This window comes from Protopterus annectens, chromosome 8.part0 (genome assembly GCF_019279795.1).
Source record: "Protopterus annectens isolate FY-2018-M chromosome 8.part0, PAN1.0, whole genome shotgun sequence".
Lineage (NCBI taxonomy): Eukaryota > Metazoa > Chordata > Ceratodontiformes > Protopteridae > Protopterus > Protopterus annectens.
In genome coordinates this window covers 55,563,571-55,582,535 of record NC_056741.1, presented here as the reverse complement: position 1 = coordinate 55,582,535, position 18,965 = coordinate 55,563,571, and the positions used below count along the sequence as shown (strand labels likewise).

General features: G+C 43.5%; 2 protein-coding genes across 3 annotated transcripts in view; one reads left to right on the top strand and one right to left on the bottom strand.

Annotated features, from left to right (window-relative positions):
- The window catches only part of CDCA3 (cell division cycle associated 3), a gene marked incomplete in the record, with an annotated part of 365,174 nt that extends 358,467 nt beyond the window's left edge, over positions 1-6,707 (bottom strand). Inside the window, 1 exon segment of the mRNA XM_044079607.1 lies at positions 6,420-6,707.
- A 474-nt stretch (positions 6,708-7,181) lies between these two features.
- Positions 7,182-18,965, top strand: part of USP5 (ubiquitin specific peptidase 5) — a 2,313,977-nt gene continuing 2,302,193 nt past the window's right edge. For both annotated transcript variants that reach the window (XM_044079605.1, XM_044079604.1), the window contains exon 1: positions 7,182-7,371. In XM_044079605.1, the coding sequence (XP_043935540.1) occupies positions 7,261-7,371 (111 nt within the window). In that variant the 5' untranslated portion in view covers positions 7,182-7,260. The remainder of the gene's footprint in view (positions 7,372-18,965) is intronic.

The following is an 18,965-nucleotide window of genomic DNA, read 5'->3' as shown; positions in this document are numbered from 1 at the left end:
GGTTCCCTTTGTGAAGGGAGGGAAGTCACTGTCCTCCATTTGTTCGGCACAAAAACTGTTTTGAGGCCAACACTAAACAGCCTTTGAAGAGTCTGACAGGTCTTGTTTCAGGCAGGCATGTAAGCAGCCCTCTCTGTTATCTGGCCACATGTGTTCTTGGCCTACATAGCACCTTGAGGACACGTACAAGGGAGATGGGTGGGGGGGGGGGGTTGAAGTTAAAGTTATCCCACTAGTAGAATTGCTACGCCCTCCAGGTCAAAGGACATACTTACTTTTAGCTCTGCACAATGTTGGCAATTGTTTCCAACATAACTAAAGGCAGCTTTGTGGTTCTCCTTTGCCGGTCTGACAATTTTTATTTCATACTGGTCTTTGATACGATCAGTTCTGGAGTTCCCAGTTTAATAAAAGAAACAAAGCTAGTGTTAAATTTGAGTGCAAGTTCCACTTCTAGCATAGGGGGTGATTTTTGAAATTGGCATTGTATTTACTTTAGAGAGAGTAGCAGATGCATAGTATTGGCCAATTAAAGGATTTTGTATAAGCAGTGGGGTCACAGAGTTAGAAGGGGTTGTTTAATTCAGGCAGGTCACCATTCAAGTTTCAGTACATTAGCCATGGCATAATTTCTAAATACTGAGCTACTGGAAAATGCTTATACTTGCAGCCTGAAAGTGAATGTGACTACCTGTGGTCTGATTTGACCAGGGAGGGGGTTACAATTGGTAGAAAAAAAATTGAGTAACATCATGAATCAGTTCCCCCTCTTTTTATCAAGTCTTTTTAGGACCTTACCAGCAGATAGACCAAACATAACATCTTTATCTAAAGGAGAACTTAAAACCTTAACAAGTAATTTGTGGTCCAACGAACCAAGTCCAGCCACAGCAGACTTGCCCATCAGCTGCAGAAGCAGGGAGGGAGCCTGACATCCAGATTCCAGCAAACTCTTCTAGACAGGAGATAGATACTTGTTCCACTGCTTAGCAGAGAGAGGGTCTTAAGGTGGGTGGTAATGCTTGGTTGAGTTGGTAAAAAAATTCAGGGAACCTACAAAAGCACAATATCTATAATATATATATATATATATATATATATATATATATATATATATTTTTTTTTATCTCCTCACAACAGTTCAGCACACATTATAAAAAGGTTATTATAGGTTACTGCAACAGTGACCTAAACTTGGAATATGCAGGTGCTTGCGTGGTATAATTGGCATGAACCATCTCCTTTTAACTACTGTTCTCAAAGACAGCTGCATGAGAAAGTCACAGAATAAGAAGTTATGTACTCACCATAACGTTCCATCCGAGTAGGTAAACTTCACTTGGCAGCAACCTATGGGTCTTCGGAACCATATCGGATCCGAGCCGGCAGTTTCCAACAGCAGGGATCCGAGCTCCAGGCTCCTCCCCTTACCCATAATCCCCTGCCAACCCTACCTGACCTCAGATCGAGTTTGCCTAATGCAAGACCTGCACCAAATAGCCAGCCTATGGTCTGACCTTGATACAATCAGATGACAAAATAGTAATATAAACATCTGACGGTCAGGGGGAAGGAGGGAGGGACTGCTGCTGCCAAATAAAGTCTACCTACTCAGATGGAACGTTATGTTGAGTACATAACTTCTTAATCTGAGGTAGTTAACTTCATTTGGGCATCAACCTATGGGACAGAGTCCCCAGCTACCTAAATCTTGGGAGGTCCTCATGGAAGGATGTTCCGGAGCACTGCAGAGCCAAAGGATGCTCTCCCTCTGGAGACCAGGTCCAACTTATAATGATTTATAAAGGTATGAGATGAAGCCCAAGTGGCTGCTGAACAAATTTCATCCAATGAGACTCTAGAACGAAATGCAGCAGATGTGGAAATTGACCTAGTAGAATGGGCGTGGACTACCTGGAGTGCAGGCCGGCCGGATCTTTCATATGCTAGTAGAATACACTGTGAAATCCACCTGGACAGGGTGACTTTTGAAACTGATTTTCCAAAATTAGATTTAGCAAAGGAAATAAACAGCTGGTCTGATTGCCTATGACCAGCTGTTCTGTGTAAATAGAAACGTAGTTGTCTATGAACACCCAACAAGTGCAACTTGTATTTGCTTTTGTTTTGGTAATCGGGGGAAAAAAAAGACAGGTAGATTAATAGTCTGATTGATATTTGACTCGGAAGCAATCTTAGGAAGAAGAGGGATTGGTCCTGAGGGATACTCTTTATCTTTGTGAAAGGTCAAATACGGTGGCTTGGCGGAAAGGGCTTGTAGTTCAGAAATCCTTCTGGCCAAAGTGATAGCGATGAGAAACGCTGTTTTCCAGGATAATAGTTTAAGATCCACTGAAGCTGCAGGCTCAAAGGGAGGAGCTGTCAAAGCCTGGAGCACAAGTGCTAAATCCCAGGGAGGGTCTACATCCTTCATCGGGGGTCTTAGTAGGAAGGTACCCTTCAAAAAGGCCTTACACAATCTGGTTGAGATCAAAGGGCTTAGGTCACTGCCCACGTCATAGTGCAAAATTGCTGCCAGCTTAACTCTGACCGTGGACGAGCTGGCTCCTTGGTCGAAAAGTCCTGACAAAAAGTCTAACACCGCAGGCAACGGAGCCATAAAGGGGTCTAAGTTCTGTTGCTCCACCCAAATAGAAAACTGTTTCCATTTGCTACCATAAAGCCTTCTAGTAGATGGCTTGTGGGCTGCCACTAAGATAGCTTTGACCGGGGAAGAGATACCGGGAGTCCTAGCTAGGAGTGGAACTGGAGCAACCAAGCCGTGAGCTTCAGATTGTCCAGACTCGGGAGGTCTACCGGGGATCCCTTACTCCAGTGCATTCTGCCAGAGGGGGGACCAAGTATCCTATCAGGTCTCTTCGGGACGGGCTCCACAGTGTCCGGCTCCTTCCAAGCCCTGGTAGTGATCAGGTCTACCAGGGGGTCAGCTGGAGGGGACACCCAAGAGGTAGACGGGCCTGCTTCAAATGCCTCCAGGAACACAGATTTGTCCGAGGTAGGCTTTGGGGCGGACCACCCTCCCCTTATCCTGAGCATCTCCATGATGTCTCCAAAGGAGATGGCTTCGGGGGTTGATCTTGGGGAGCCTTCCCCTTCCTCCCTCCAAATCTGTGTCCTCGGTGAAGGACTCAGGGAGTCCAAGTGCCTCCTTTTGCACTTGCGAGGGACCTCCTCGGGGGTGGGGGGGGGGCTGTCCGAGGAGGCCTCACCAGGCTCATCATGTCCCAACAAGGGAACTACCTGGGACGTTAGCGCAGGCTGTCCCTGGGGCCAAGTGATGGAAGCCGGAGCCAACTGAGAGGGAGTGTGGGGCGGAGCCGTAGCTGTGGCCGGGGGCCTGGAATCCCTCGACAGAGACCTCTCCACCACGTCGAAAGCCGAAGGAGAGCTGCTCTCTCTGGGATCCGAGAGCAAACCCTCCCTCGGATCTGACGAGCGGATCGGCGCCGACACCATCGGATCCGATGGGCCGGTAAGCTCCGACCTGGACGGAGCTGAAGGCAGACCGACACCCTTGGATCTGAAGCTCAGCTCTCGGCTCAGAGAGCTCAGATCTGATGAAAAGGGACCCGACAGACTCGAGGGCGCTGCCGGCGCCGAAGTACCCGATACTACTGGCTCAGACCCCCCCCCGCCGCTCAGCTCCGGGGACTCCAAACCCGGGAAGCGGGTTGGAGAAGGAGCGATCGAGGCGAAAAAAGGGGTCGAGCTCCCCCCAGAGGGGGGGGGGGGGCGGCAAGAGCACGCCCATCTGCAGTTGGGCCTGGGGGAATCTTCTCATCATCCGGTCCAAATCTGCATCCGTTATTTAGTAGACCTAAAGGAGGCCACCGAGGCGGGACGGGAGTGCCGCCTCAATGACAGAGGGAGATCGGGCCTCCTCCGGCCCCGGTGAGAAGCAAGGTGACTGGAGCTGAGAAGGAGGCGGCTCGGAGGTCTTGGAGGGAGAAGCCCGCTTAGCTGGAGGGGCCGATGTAGAGGCCTTGGCCCGCCGCTTGTGGTGCTTCTCCCTGCGCTTCTCTTTTCTGGCTTCCCTATCATCCAGGCCCGAGGTGGGAGGTTGAGTCCTGGCCAGAGGAAGGGAAGCAGTCTTGGGTACTGCCGCAGCTGCGGCAGGCGCCACGGGGGGACCAGAGGTCGGAGCAGAGTCCGGGGGCAGAAGTCCCGCCAGAATCAACTTCGACCTCCAGTTCTTAAGTGCCCTGGGGTTGAATGCCGCACAAATACCGCATCCAGAGGAGAGGTGATCAACCTCAAGGCACAACACGCACAGAGTGTGGCCATCCGCTGGGGATAGCTTATGGCCACACTCAGTACATTTAGAAAAAATATCTTTGGGGCCTCAGACATCACTGGAAAGAAAACACACACACTAGGCCCCAACCACACACAGACACACACCCTAACGCTCTCACAAGGGGGGGGGGGGGGATAAGCTAAAATAAATTTTGGAGAGAAAAACTACAAGGGAAAGCTAAACGCACACACACACACACACACACACACACACACACACACACACACACACAACTACAAGGGAAAGCTAAACGCACACACACAACACTTATGACAGAAAAGGTAAAGAAAAGATCAAAATTTTCTCACAAGTCTTGACTAATGCCTGGAACTCAAGGATCAAGCTGCTGGCTTCAACCGCAGCAAACCAGATCTGAGGTCAGGTAGGGTTGTCAGGGGATTGTGGGTAAGGGGAGGAGCTTGGATCTCTGCTGTTGGAAACTGCCGGCTCGGATCCGATATGGATCTGAAGACCCATAGGCCGATGCCCAAATGAAGTTAACTACTTCAGATCTCTGAGCTCACTTTGTGCATCATGTACTCCCACAGAAGCCCCCATCCTTGGCTTTCATTTAAGATTATTGGGCTGCACTAGCCTCATCTTCAAGTATGCATATTGACATATTACACAGTAGTCCACAATGTATACCTGCTTTATTAATGACAAACAGTATGCTCGTATACCACTGTACAGCCACAATGTACACCTGCTTTATTGATGACAAACAGTATGTTTGTACACCATTGTACATCTGCTGCAATACACAAACCCTAATGCACAAAATGTGCAAGTGTACACCAAAAAAAAAAAAAAAAAAAACCACCATAAAAGGCTCCATAAATCTGGATTTATGAACACCCGCATTGAAAAGGTGGAAGCAGCTGCCCAAAAGCAAAGATGTGACAGAAAAAAACTTTCAGTTTTATCTTCACCCAATCATGGGCTCTAGATATGGAAAGAAAATTAGAGAATCAACTGACAGAAATTAGGCTCCCTTGTAGGGTTGTTGGGCTCAACCTCCATGATGGGGTGAGAGGCAAGGTCATCTTTGAGTACAGGCACAGCTGCAAACTGTCAGGGAAAAAATAAGTCACAGATAGTATGGCATATAGGGAGAACGTTGCCTTGGTACCTCCTGTAGTAATGTTAGGCACAGTTCATTGACAAAGCCCTGAAGACAACCAGCACATGATGAAGCAACATCTCATCTAGGCATGACTATTTTAGTCTCTAAAACAGTGCAATTTTTAAGCTCAGATCATCACGTTGGCATCTCTCCAACCATATCTGCAAAATAATTTACTATTAATACCACTGGAAGATGCAACACACTTATGCCATACTCCCCTTCATAACTAGAGAGAAGGTTAAGGGGGCACCAGTCTCCCTTACAAACAGTATTAACAGAAACCGTTTGCAGATACGAGTGAATCAGAATATACTTACAGCAGAAAAACATGGTATTCTTGTATACCTTGCACACACACCGCTAACATTAACGAGAATAACGTAAAATATAGTTATAAAAATACCCACAAATTACGATGAGCATCTCATCATATAACTACCCAAACAAATCATGATCAGATTACAAAGGCACACTTCTTCAAGAACTGCTCAAATGTCCCCGATTTTGTCACAAATTTTAGTTCTGTTCTCCTAAAACCACTGACGTTTGAAAAAAGGGTGGGGAATGACACTTAAATGACAAAAGTTATAGGATTACTAGAAATTACTAGGCTGTCGACCTGGAAGTCTTTTCAAGCCTAGCTCGCCATTTCATCCCAATGTAATGTCATAGAAATGTTAGTTAATAACCAAGATTGAACTTAGTAATGACTGCCCAAATTACAGCTATAGACTTCTTTACTTGAGAACATGTACATGTATTAATTCACATTCTCTTATTCAGTCAAAATCGCAAGTTAGTAGTACTAATATTTTAAGTGTCCCTTGTTATTTCTTGATTTGTCAGGGATTTGTTGACGGCTACGTTTACAATGTCTAATTTAAGAAAGATTGCAAACAGAGCTTCTGCGATGGTTGGTTCTCACCATCAGTTACCTCACAAACTCGCCAAAGCACAAAAAAGTTAAATTACCTCAGACCTCCTCGCGCCCCAAAACCGATAAAAAAGTAACTGCACGCGATTCAAGCGAATAAAAAGCCAGCGCATCACGAGCAATTCATCCTTCCTCAAACAAATTTTCTTTCAAATTAACCGCGTCCACCAATCTCAGCGCCCAGACGCGCCCACACTTACTACGAGGAACCCAAGACTCCACCCATCCACGATAGTATCGTCAGTTTGTTTTAAAATACACACATGTAAACAAAACAGGCGTGGTACAGCTGTTTAACTCCAACGGCGCTTAAAACGCAGTTTATTTTTATTCAGGTTGTAATATACTGACAACAGACTGCGCTGCTAGTTTACGCCTGCGCAACACGTCAAGCTAAAGCCAAAAGTAGTGTAGTTTTGGGGAACAGCATACAGCTGTATGAGAAGACCGGATCTGAAAATTATAAGTGCAAGGTCTTCTAAAAATCACTTTTATTGGACTACCAAAAATACATGTGGAAACTAACGAAAGGTACAAAATGTGATTCAAGACACGACCCTTAAAATGCAAGTCATGTAAATACACTTCACGCACGCGCCTTTACACTCAAAAACTAACTCCAAACTACAGCCAAAAAACAAATGTAAGGCGGGGACCGGTGTGAACGCACTGACATTCTCCTTCAATCGTGTCATTTCTGTTTTCGGATTGGGCCAGTCTACATGGGCCCGCCCTAATATGTATCATACTCATTTCCAGCAGTGAGAATTCGTTTTTCCCGCTTCCGGTAAATGCTTGAAACATTCTAGGTTTCCCTCCCCTTGCCTTTTATGAGTCTCCGCCCATTATCACTCGGAATCTGTCATCTTCCGCTTCGTCATGGCGGAGCTCAGTGAGACAGTGTTGTTATCAGTGTTGCCAAGTATCCGTGTTCCCCGGTCTGGGGATCGTGTCCATAAGGACGAATGTGCTTTTTCTTTTGACAACCCGGTAAGTGTATTTTCCTTCTCTTGTATGTTATAGTTCCCACCCCATCCCACTCTTATATTGGTGCTAGGGGCCCATCGTTACACAGCATCTAGGAGCTCAAGACACCCGCCGGCCGGCTACTCAGCCAGTCAGTGCAACACCCCTGTCTGCGCTTTGCATGTTGGGGATAGTAGTCTAGTTTCTGTTTTGCTATTGGGTGTTACTGATAGAATGTAACTACGAGTTCCAGGGGACATTTGGATAACTTACTTGCTACACACGTCTGGGTTTTGTAGTCCCACGAAGTGCTGTATTACAGTGCTATTCCTTTTGGGTGGTCTCTTTTCTTCGTGTTTATTTTGTGTGTTGGTCTGACAGCTTTATGCAAAATGTGTGACACTGGGTCGGGGAAGATTGGTTGTGTTACATTTTAATTGTATGTGTACAGAGGTTGTCTTCTGTATTTTAACTAAAAGAACCAGTGCCTTAACGTTTTCTGGTGTGACAGTAACCCACATACACGTGAGGTTGTTGGACTTTATGCCCATGTTAGACTTGATTTCCCCATGGTACTTGGGGTTCTAGCGCACTGGACTTGTAGCTAAACTGGTTAAATTATACTTTTTTTGGTATATTTTTTGTTACTGAACAGGTGGATTTGGGATCCTTTGACTGTGACATGGTTAAGTAGAGTAGATTAATAAAAATGCACGGATTTCTGTGGTTATCTTGATTAAACGCTGACCTTCTGATTCTGTAGGAGGTGGAATATGTGAAAATTCTCGTCGCTAGAATAGATCTGGTCCCATTACATTTATAATTGCTGGAATGGGTGTATTTTCTAGTTTGCCGGTTTGAGTATTGTGTTGGCCAGTTTGATAAGCAGTATTTTTAAGTGGCTTTGTTTTTCGTTTGTGATTGTTTATCTTGTGGAATACTCCATTGCCATTCTTTTTTGTCTTATTGCTGCAGACTGGATTGTATGGGTGTACTTGACTTTCATTGCTGGTTCAGTTTGTGAACTGGGTGGTGTTTTTACTTCGTAGGGGCTCATAAGTGCTGTTTATTTTCAAGAATTTTGTACAATTGGATTATTGGGACACTTGTTGATGTAGATAACTGTGTTAGTTTATTTGCTGGCTTGTATATGCTATCAATGTTGGCCAGTAAAACTAGGGTGTCATTTCGGCCTCCTAAGGAGCTTATAAAGGCATAGTTGATCATTGATCTCACTTTGACATTACTGCACAGCTCTGTGTAGCATTGGGAACCTTAGCTGTGTTTTATACTTTCAGTCTATAAAATGTAATTGTAGTAATTTTCATTAAAAAAGGGCAACAAGATGTGTAAACTGACTTGCTGTGGGGGGGGGGACTCCCATCTGGTATTAAGGCTGTTTAGCAAATATTAGAGTTTTAATAACATACATGAGACAAAAGCAACCAGTTATTGATAGTGGTAGCACGCTCTTTAGCGCAGAAGGGTGTGTATTCTATTTCCACACCAGGTAGATGGATTGATACTGCAATGTGGCATGGGAGGGGGGGGGTGCTGCACTCCTGAATGCGCTGTCCTTTGCATAAGATGATCTGGCTGATAAGTGAGTTTTATATTGTATTGGCTTGTGCGGAAAAAGCTCCATCACCTCTTATTATTCTGTTTACTTTAGTATTCCAATATCTAAAGTCTGAGAACTACATTCTTCCAAGATATCAAAGATGTAAAGTTAGCCAGAACTCAAGAGTAGTAGTCCGTGACAAACTGGACAGTAGTGCTTAATTGGTAAAAGCAGCACTTGGTTGAATAAAATTGTTGTAAGCATAATTTGTTTAACTGAGATGCAGTAATCTTAGTTTTATATGTAACTGGTGCTGGGGGCACAACTGGCTTTGTCTGCTAAAAATGTAGCATTATGCAAAGGTTATTTTGACTTTGTTTTTCACCTTGGGTTTGCAGTCTTACTGCATTTAGTTGACTTGTATTCATCATGTTAGAAGCTGTGTGTTTTTCTTTTTTTTCCCCTTTTGTAGTACATCCTAAGCTGTGTTCACCTTTTCATATGAAGCATATGTTGTAGTAGCAAGCCATTATGTTTACTCTGCAGTATCTTTGCTTACTGTTTCAGATGCCAGTTAGTTAATCTGGGGAAAACTAGTTTTACCAATAACCAGTGTAAGGCCAGGTCACTGTAAGATGAGATGAAATGTATTTACTGACCCTGTACCTATTTCAGGTTCAGGAATTATCACCAAGTTTATTGTGGTTGTATTTGATGTCAGATGTCTGAATTTTTTTTTTTTTTTTATTTGCCTGTCATTGCTTACCTGCTTACTGTAAAGAAATTCCAGATTGAGCTATTAATTGTTTTTTGTGTGCTCTTTTAGGCTGCTCAGTAGGGTTGCTGTGTGCAGCTCACAAAAGCATTATGTGACCGGAGTTAATAAAAAGGATGATAAAGTAATACCGTGTGACTTAGCAGATCAAAACCATGATTTGGTGATACGACCAGTAAAATATGTTTACGTATTCTGTATTGACTCACTGCTGTATTTATTTCATTAGTCTGCAGGAATTCATTTGGGGTAGTGCACTGATCAATACTGACCGATTTCAGGCTCAGCCTGAGACAAAAACATTAAAATATTTCGCAAACAAAAAAATACAGAAATGTAAGAAGTAACAGAACAGTTCAGACTTGTTATGCAGAAAAAAGTGTGAATAATTCCAGTGAACAAGCACAGTGCAACGTACAATTATATTGGCATAGTGTCTTTATTTTACTTGTTTTTGTCAAAACCAAACGAGCAGGATAGTGTAATGGCAAACTTTTTTTTGTCATGTAGTGCTGTGGAGCTGCTTCTTAGGTCCAGTATATTCCTCCCAACTTTATTTTCTTGGTGTGCAATTCTGAGCAAGTCACTTAACCAGACAGCGCCCCTAGATCTGCCTAGATTGTCCAGTGGGCTTTCCCAGTCAACAGGTCTAAAATGTCAGTAATCTTCTAAATAATTCCATTGCATCCAGTGGTAGTGTTTAATCGCTCACTGGGACCATAGTTAAACTATTATCAAACAAAAACATTTTTTGATAATTTTTTATCTCCTGCTGAAATGTAGTGATATTTTTGCCATTGACAATGTGTGCTCCTTATATATTTTTTTTTATTTCACCAGTCTTTTAAATGTGACACATTTTCTTTCCAACACATTCTGTGGGGAAAAAATAAATCGCATTTACAAATGTCTGCATACTTGTCTATAGGTCATGGCTGAATGTTTTCCTTATTAGCACTCTAATTTTGGCTGCGTGTGTCCTCTACAAAACTACTACTTGTCAGCTAGACACTTGGACACCTGTGTGCTGTATCTAACACCGCTGTAAACTACATCTGCTATCTCTGTGCCCCAACTGCTCCATTTGTCCAAAGATCTCAAACTCTACAAAAAGAAACACTGTTTACTGGTGAGGTACAGTAAATGAATTTCAATAGATCCAAAGTAAACACAGCAATTGTCTTCTTTTCTGCATGATCAAGTTTGTTTGTTTTTTGTCCTTTTTTCCAGAACGGCTCTGTTTTGCACGAAATTAGAGTGTAAAAATCAGTAAGAAATGAAAAGGATTAAAATATTCCGTTAAATATGTTTTCACCAAAACACTGCTATCTTTACAGAAAGGTTATAAATGATGTTAAACAATGAATACTAAGGCACTCACAAATTCAAAGGTGTAATTAGGTTCTTTGGTAAATACTAGGCTAGCTGCCCTCTGGTCATTTTAAGCCTGGCCAGTTTTCCTTTTTCTGCTTGAATTAACATCTCCATTTGGTTGGAGATCGGCCTTACCCATATTTATAGGTAGGTACTAGGCTATCGGCCCAGGGGCCTATGTAAGCCTAGCCAACAAGGTTCCCTGGCTTACGCCACCCAAGAAGTTATTTTCCTGTGTCACTGTCAAGCAGAGAGACAGAAGTGATCCCCGGGGTGTATTTTCTATTTCCCATCCACTCATCAAGATTTTTCTTGGAGTGCTAATGAAGAACTTTGCTTGACATAGATGGGTAGCCTGTTCGTGTATGGGAAGTCTCTGGGACCGGAATCTATCCCTCCAGCATGTCCTGTTTATTGTGATGACAAGGTACGTCTACCTCTGAGGGATTTCTTTAGGTGTAGCATGTCCAACAGCTCTGGGTTTGACATAGCTTTATATGTTAGGCAGAGATCACTGCGGAGTAGGCGGTATGCTACGGAGTAAAGCTGGAGTTTTTGGAGGCAGTCCGTGTAGGGCATTTGTTTGAGGCCAGTAATCCTCTTTGTGAGGTACTTCTGTGGCCTTTCCAGCTGTTGCAGATGTCTTGTGAAGTACATTCCAAAAGGGGCATTGTACTCTATAATGGGTCTAATGAATGTCGAGTAGAGGGGAACAATAACTTTTTTTTTCCTGGATGAGAACCCTTTTATGATGAGGTGTGCCATGTAGAAGGACTTCCTGACTACTGTGGTGTGGTGATGTGACTATCAAAGGTGAGACTGTCCACCCGGGTCCCAAGGTCTCTTATCACACATTCGGTGTTAAGTAGATTGCGGTCTGTGGTAGTTCATGGGTACAGAGTTTTTACCAAAGGGGGTGACTGCACTTTTTGTCATTGAGCTTGAGGCCATGGCTCTGACACCAGGCATCTGTCTCAGGGAGGCCCTTCTGTAGGATGTCCACCTCATTTGGGGGCTTGACTATGGCTCCTAGTTTGCAGTAATCTGTGAACTTCGTTAGCCAGAGGCCTTCTGTGTTAGCCTGTAATTCAGAGAAGTAGATACCAAACAGGAGAGGTCCCAGGACAGAACCCTGTGGTACTCCACTTGTCACTGCTTTGAGGTCAAATTTGGAGTCTGCAACGTTTACAGTGTGGGTTCCGTCAGTGAGCCAGTTGGCAACCCATCTTGTGACACAGGGATTTATACCTAGTTTAGTGAGTTTAGCTATAATTCCAGAATGGGGGATGGTGTCGAAAGCCTTGGCGAGGTCAAGATAGGCTGTGTGAACCACCTTACCCTCATCTATGGCTTTGACTGCCTCAAAGAAGTCGATCAGGTTCAGGAGGTATGATCTGCCTTTCACAAACCCAGACTGGGTGGGATCCAGAGTTTGGAGGTTACCAGCGTCTTTTTGTTTGAGTTCCATGATGATACGTTCCATGGCTTTGCAGACCAGGCTCGTTAGGCTAATAGGTTGATAGTTCCCGGGATCAGTGGTGGCTCCCCCTTTGTGGAGTGGAATAACTGTTGCTGTGCGCCATTCAGTGGGCACAAAGCCTGATGCGAGTCTATTACTGACCATGGTGCTTAAGTGGGGAGCCAGTTCGTTCTGAAGTTCATGTAAAACGCAGCCTGGAATGTTGTCCGGTCCCATGGATGCTGTGTTTTTGGCTTTAGAGAGTGCAGCGTTTACCTGCATAGTTGTGATGGACTCTGCATTCTTCATGTATAGATGTGGACCCTTTAGGGGGTGAGAGGGGGGTAAAGTTAGCACTGAACCTGCCAGGATGTTGGCAATATCAGTTGGTTCTGTAATTTTCTTGCCTTTGTGCTGTAACTCAGAGCAGATCTGGGTGTTGCCATCGAGATTCTTGACCTAGCTATGGAATGCTTTGTGGTTGTCCTTGGAATTAGTGGCGATTTCTAGCTTTGGAGGATGTTATAAGGGATCTCTGCTTCTTACTGAGGCTGACCAGGGAGCTCCACCACTCATGGGATTTTACTCTCTTTTGCAACAGTTTCTTCCTTCTGTTGTACAGTTCATGTATGGCAGGGGACCACCAGACTGGCTTCCTTTTTTTTGGAGGATAGTGTCTTGGTTCTCTTTGGGGTAGCACGATCCATGTACTCGTGTAAGTGTTTATAGAGTGCATTTGTGTAGGATTCAGCACTTGTAACTGTATTGTCCATCTGCATGGGTGTCATGAAGTTCACCACTTCTGTCTTAAGAAGCATGAAGTTGGCTTTGGAGACATTTTTTTACTGTGGTTTCCTTAATGGGGGGGTGTGGGTGGGATGTGGATATCAAGGCAGATTAGCTTATAGTCTGATCGGACCAACAAGGAGTTTACTTCAGGTATGGAACACCGGTCACTCGTGTTGTTAATGACTAGGTTTAGGAAATTGTTGCCCCTGGTGGGGGTGTGGATAAGTTGATCCAGGGCATTGGAGTTTATAAATTCCAGAAAGCGTTGGGCTAAGGAGTTGGTACACTAATAGTTTTCCCAGTTAATGGTGAGGTAGTTTAAGTCGCCCATTATTAGGGTGTTTGGTTGAACCCTAATATTTTCCAGTACATCAAGAAATGAGGAGTGGGAATCCTGGGGCATGGTGGGGGATCTGTAGCAAGCTACAATTTGGATTGCAGTTTTGCCCAAAGTTAGTTGCACTTGGATAACCTCGGATGCATTATGCTGAGCATCTAGCCTGGCGGTGTGGATATCCTTAATGAATATGGACACACCTCCCTCCGCCTTTGGTGTTCCTGTCCAGGTTACATGGTCGAAAAGTGTGGTATGAGTTATAGCCTGGTAGTGCAGGGGGTGCTCTCTGGAGCCTTGAAGCAGGTCTCAGTCACTGCTCGGATATCGCTGCTCTCCATTTTAAGGAGTGCCTCGAGTGATTGCATTTTGAGATTTAGACTTCTAGCATTGCCCTCAGTTTTTGCTTGCCTGTTCCTGTTATGATGGTAAATTTTATGGTAAACCAAAAGGAGCAAAACTAAGAAAATACAAAGCAAACTGGACGACCAGGAAAGTAAAGGTAAAAAATTTTTGAGCACTTTTGTCAATTTTTAATTATGACATCTTCAGAATAAAATCAAGTTACACAATGAGTCTTGTATAACCAGTGCAATAAATCAATTAAAAAGACTATAAAAAGTACATCCACTTTTAAAGGTACAGGCTCCCTTACTTAATGCATTTTACTAGCAAGTCATGTAAATTTTGACCATAGGTATTATATCTCTTTGTAACTATATTTTCATAACCAAGAACAAGTAAAATCAATAACATTCGTTGTAAAAGACACTGAATATTTAAATGCAGAAGTCTGCTTTTAATTTTAAAAAGCTGCTAAGTGAAACCATATCACTGAGCCCTGGAATAGTTGTGGCATTGACCCTCAATTGCCAAAATAGTTCTTTATACATGGTGGTAAATTTTATTTGAACCTTGCCCAAAAAAGCACTATAGGGGCAGCAAGAGCCTTAGCCAGTATCCAGAATCCCAGGGGCGACAGGTGCAGGCCATTTGTGGCAAAGCATTGCGGTCTGTCGACCATGTCATCCCAAGCAGACATATACTGGATCTCCTTAGAATGACACCAGAAGCTTAGCCAGTTGTTGAAGTCAAATCATTTTGTACTTGTACCGTGGTATCATTCTGGGCGATGGCAGAATGCTACTTAGGGCTAGGGTCATACCTACCTGGGTTACAAGATCGGAGAGCTCTTCCATGTCTCTTCATGTAGTCCAGGGAGGTACGCCTCAGGTCATTCACACCAACATGGACAATGACAGAGTCATATTTGTACTTGTTGTGGAGTGACCTGAGTGAGTGAATTATGTGGCGGATCCTGGCACCCGACAGGCAGCTGACAGTAACCTTCTCCTTGTTTAGCCTGGTGAGTGGGGCATCAGTGTGCTGACTATAGAGTCACCTGTGACTAGTCAGTTTGGTACGTTGTTTTGCCTTGTTGGCTGTGGTTGAGTGGCACACTGAGTCTGTGGGCTGTGTGTCATTTGGGTTGTGTTGGGGGATGGAGGTTGCTTGCGTTTCTGCTTTGGAGGTCTCTGTTGCTTAGGCTATTATTGAGAGCCTCTGCAAATGTTTCTTTCACCATGTGTGGATTCTGGTGGTGTAGATTTAGTGAGACTATGTGATGAGTGTGGTGTGGTGCAAATGTTTACCTTCTCCTCATGACTGTCAAGTTCAGTCTTTGTTGGAGAGAGCTTTACCTCCAATTTGGCTAGATAAGTGCGTCTGTCACAGGTTGTAGTGTTGGGTGGTAGGAGGAGAGGGTTGTCTGTGTACATGAGGCAATTTCTAAATTTCCACAAGATGCCCAGATTCATCAGATAGACAGGAGAGAACACTGGAAGCTGACCCTAGGACATGTCTGAATAAAAAAAATATTTTCCTCTAGATAAGTGAGGGAAGTGAGTACAGGAGCTGTTCTCTAAGCAAGTGAGAAAAGTAAGTACAAAAACGGTTTTCCTCTAGGTGAAGAGGTAGATTGAGTGCTATAGTAATTAGTAGCTTATTTAGTTCTTACAAGTGCTGAGCATGAATAAGCAAATGTAAGTGCTAAAACTAAGAATCTGTATCTGCACTAGATGAGTTACAGGACAGAAACAAGTGCAAATGCATGCTTTCAAATCAGAAAGTTGAGATGGAAGAGATTGCCCATAAGGCCAGTAACTACAATTTCTGGGCCAGGACCACTCCTTGTGTGGTAGACAGGTTACCTAGTGCTTACCACTCCCACTGATAAGCTAGAAAGGCTTCCCTCCAACACGGAAAGGCTTGGGGGGCTCAGAAGCTTATATACAGTCCTGGATACAGTAAATCTGTATCTGGAACACTAGTTACAGGAAAGGTAAACAGGCTTACAGTTTTCTGTAAAAAAAAAAAAAAAAAAAAAAAAAAAAAAAAGTGAAAACAATTCGCATGCAGTGCAAGCTAGCGCTGTTGAGTATGTAGCAACATTAGACCAAAAACAGTTTAAAAATGCAATTAAATTAAAAAGGACTAAAAGCAAGTGCAGAAGAGTTTTTATTAGGTAGAATGTGGTAAAGAGATGAGACTGGGGGAATGTCCCAGATCGAATCTACAGTGGGGCGGGCAACTGCAAAAGCCACCAAATTTAAACTACAAGCCAAAAATAGGAAGGGTGGATGGGACAAAACAGTTTCAACAGAGATTTAAGCAACAACTAACAGTACAAACACTAAAACACAAAAAATATACTATGCTCTGTATATTTACAGATCAGTCTCTCAGAACAGTGAGACAGCAGTTTCAACAGAGATCTAAGCAACAATTAAAGGACAACCGCACCCTCAGTCTCAAAGAACATATTTATTTCATCATGGTTTGGTGTTTCCTACACTTTAACAGCACTCTGGGACTATTCAGAGCTTTTTAGATATTTTTATATGCAATTTCTGACTCTGACCACATGGGGGCTGGCATTTTGAAATAATTCAGACTGTTTACTCTGCCTCTAAGTATCCCAGAATGCATTGTTTGTCTCCAAAAATTGCATCAGATCTGCCACATTTTCCCTTAAGCTGCTGTCACTTCATTGACTTAACAGGCATTCACTGCTGTCTTCCCCTACTTTTGATTAAAATGTTATCCTTTTTCAATGACTACTTTAAACACAAGCAGTGCAAATGCTACAGAATGGAACTCAAAAGTGCATTTTATTACTTTTGTTTCGTAGAAATGCTAACTTGCTTTCTTTTGTGAAGGCTGAAATCTAGTTCTTAAAGGCATCTCCCCTCCCACTTCACACCTACCTTCCCTAGCTGTCAAAGAGCTAAGGGTAATTTGACCCATTGTCTGCATGTGATTGACAGCTCAAAGCAGGTGACCAGAGTAATGTACTGTTTTCTTGTCAGCCTTTCCCTCCTTACAGTGGGACACTTTTTTTTTTGTTGCACTCCTCCTGTCAAATTTAGAACCAAGCTACATAGCACTGGGAATAATCACCGTTTTGCAAAGCATCAAACTCCCACTTATTTTTCCTTCCCGTTTGATTAAATAGCTAACAAATGACACACTACAAACATGAAGTATTTCACAGACTTGCATGACAGCACCAACATGCTTTTTTAAGACATAATTTTAAAAAATTACGGTATTGCATACTTCTTGTAATCTGATGTAGTGTTGTCGATTAATTGTGACAGACATCTGCTTCTTATGTAAAAACGTGCAATTAATGTATACGCATGCTTATTGCAAATTTATGCTCTTAGTTTTTGCAGCTGTTACTGTGCTTCTGCCTGTACTTTGTCACAGATCGGTAGGGCAATGTAAAGCAATATGACAATACAAAAACAAAGTTTACAAAATTTAGAAATTACATCCAAAAATGAGACTCACCCACCCACTTCACCACACTCACCCACCCACATTCAGCTCACCCACCCACCACACTCAACCGCTCACCCACACTCAACTGCTCACTCACCCACCCACACTCACTCACCACCCACTACACTCACCCCACTCACCCCCCTCACCCCCCACATGCACTCACACATTCACCCTTTCACACACCTAACCACAAGTTTGTTTTGGCAACACCAAGAATGACCCCAGGCTTCGTCCGAGGAATGCACGAGTAATTATGTACTTTGGCTGTGCTGACATCAGAAACACATGCCTACACAGATCTTACACATCAAGCCGCTCCATTCAAATTGTACATGAAATGCACCCATTGAACAGTTATCCACCTACAACATTATTAAAGTACTTTAATCCAACACTAGTGAGCCCTACTTTACACAGCCCAGTAAACCTGTCCACAGATTCAGCTTCTACAGCACAGTCCAATAAACTGTCTACTGTACATTAGTGTTAACACAGGAATTTCCAGTTCTTATCAGCATAACCACATACACAGTCTTCCACCTCAGACCTTTCATGAAAGATGTTTTATTTTTAAACTTTCATCCTTCCCACTTTAGGGGTCTTACATAAATCCCAGCAAAAGGAGACCTATAAACTGCAATCACCCTGATCCAAATCCATCCAAACATGGCTGCAAAACTAAAGGTGTTACGGTTTTGAGGGGCGGGTTAAGCAACCATGCCCACACCACCTGGGAACAATCAAATTCTTCCTGTCTTTATAACTACACAGTTCCACAACCACAGGGAAAAAATTACCCAGCAAAGGCACACCAGTACCTAATGGAATTAAGTGACAATTCAACACTAAATCATAAATCACAAAACGGACTTGATCAATTCAGTATATGAAGAACATGCCAGTATAGTTTATTTAAAGTTACATCTAACTACCAGATTGTGCTGGGACAGCTTTAGAGATAAAGTGGTTTTGTAAAATTCAGCAGATACTGGCAGAGTGCCCTTTATCACACAAACGTGTACACACTTGCCCCTTATCACACAGATGCGCACACACTTGCCCCTTATCACACAGACGCAAAGTTTGTTTGGCAACAGCTAAAATTACCCAAGGGCTTCTTCCTTCTGATAGCAGTCTGTTAACTATAGGTTCATAGGTTTGTACTAGGATATCGGCCCTAGGGTTTATACAAGCCTAGCCATAACAATTCCCTGGCTATTACTTCCACACTATTTTCTACCCTGGACCCCTGTCGAGCAGGGTAAGTGACGTGATCCCTGGGGTTAATTTCTTTCTCCCATCCAATCGTCAATGTTCCGTTTGAAAAGGGCCAAAGAGGTGGTCTGCTCGACATGTATGGGCAGTCTATTCCAGAGTCTGGGCAGTCTCTGAGTCAGGAACCTATCCCTCCAGCATTTGTTTATTGTGATGACAAGGTTTACATCCCTGGAGCGTGTAGCTCTGAGGGATTGGGATT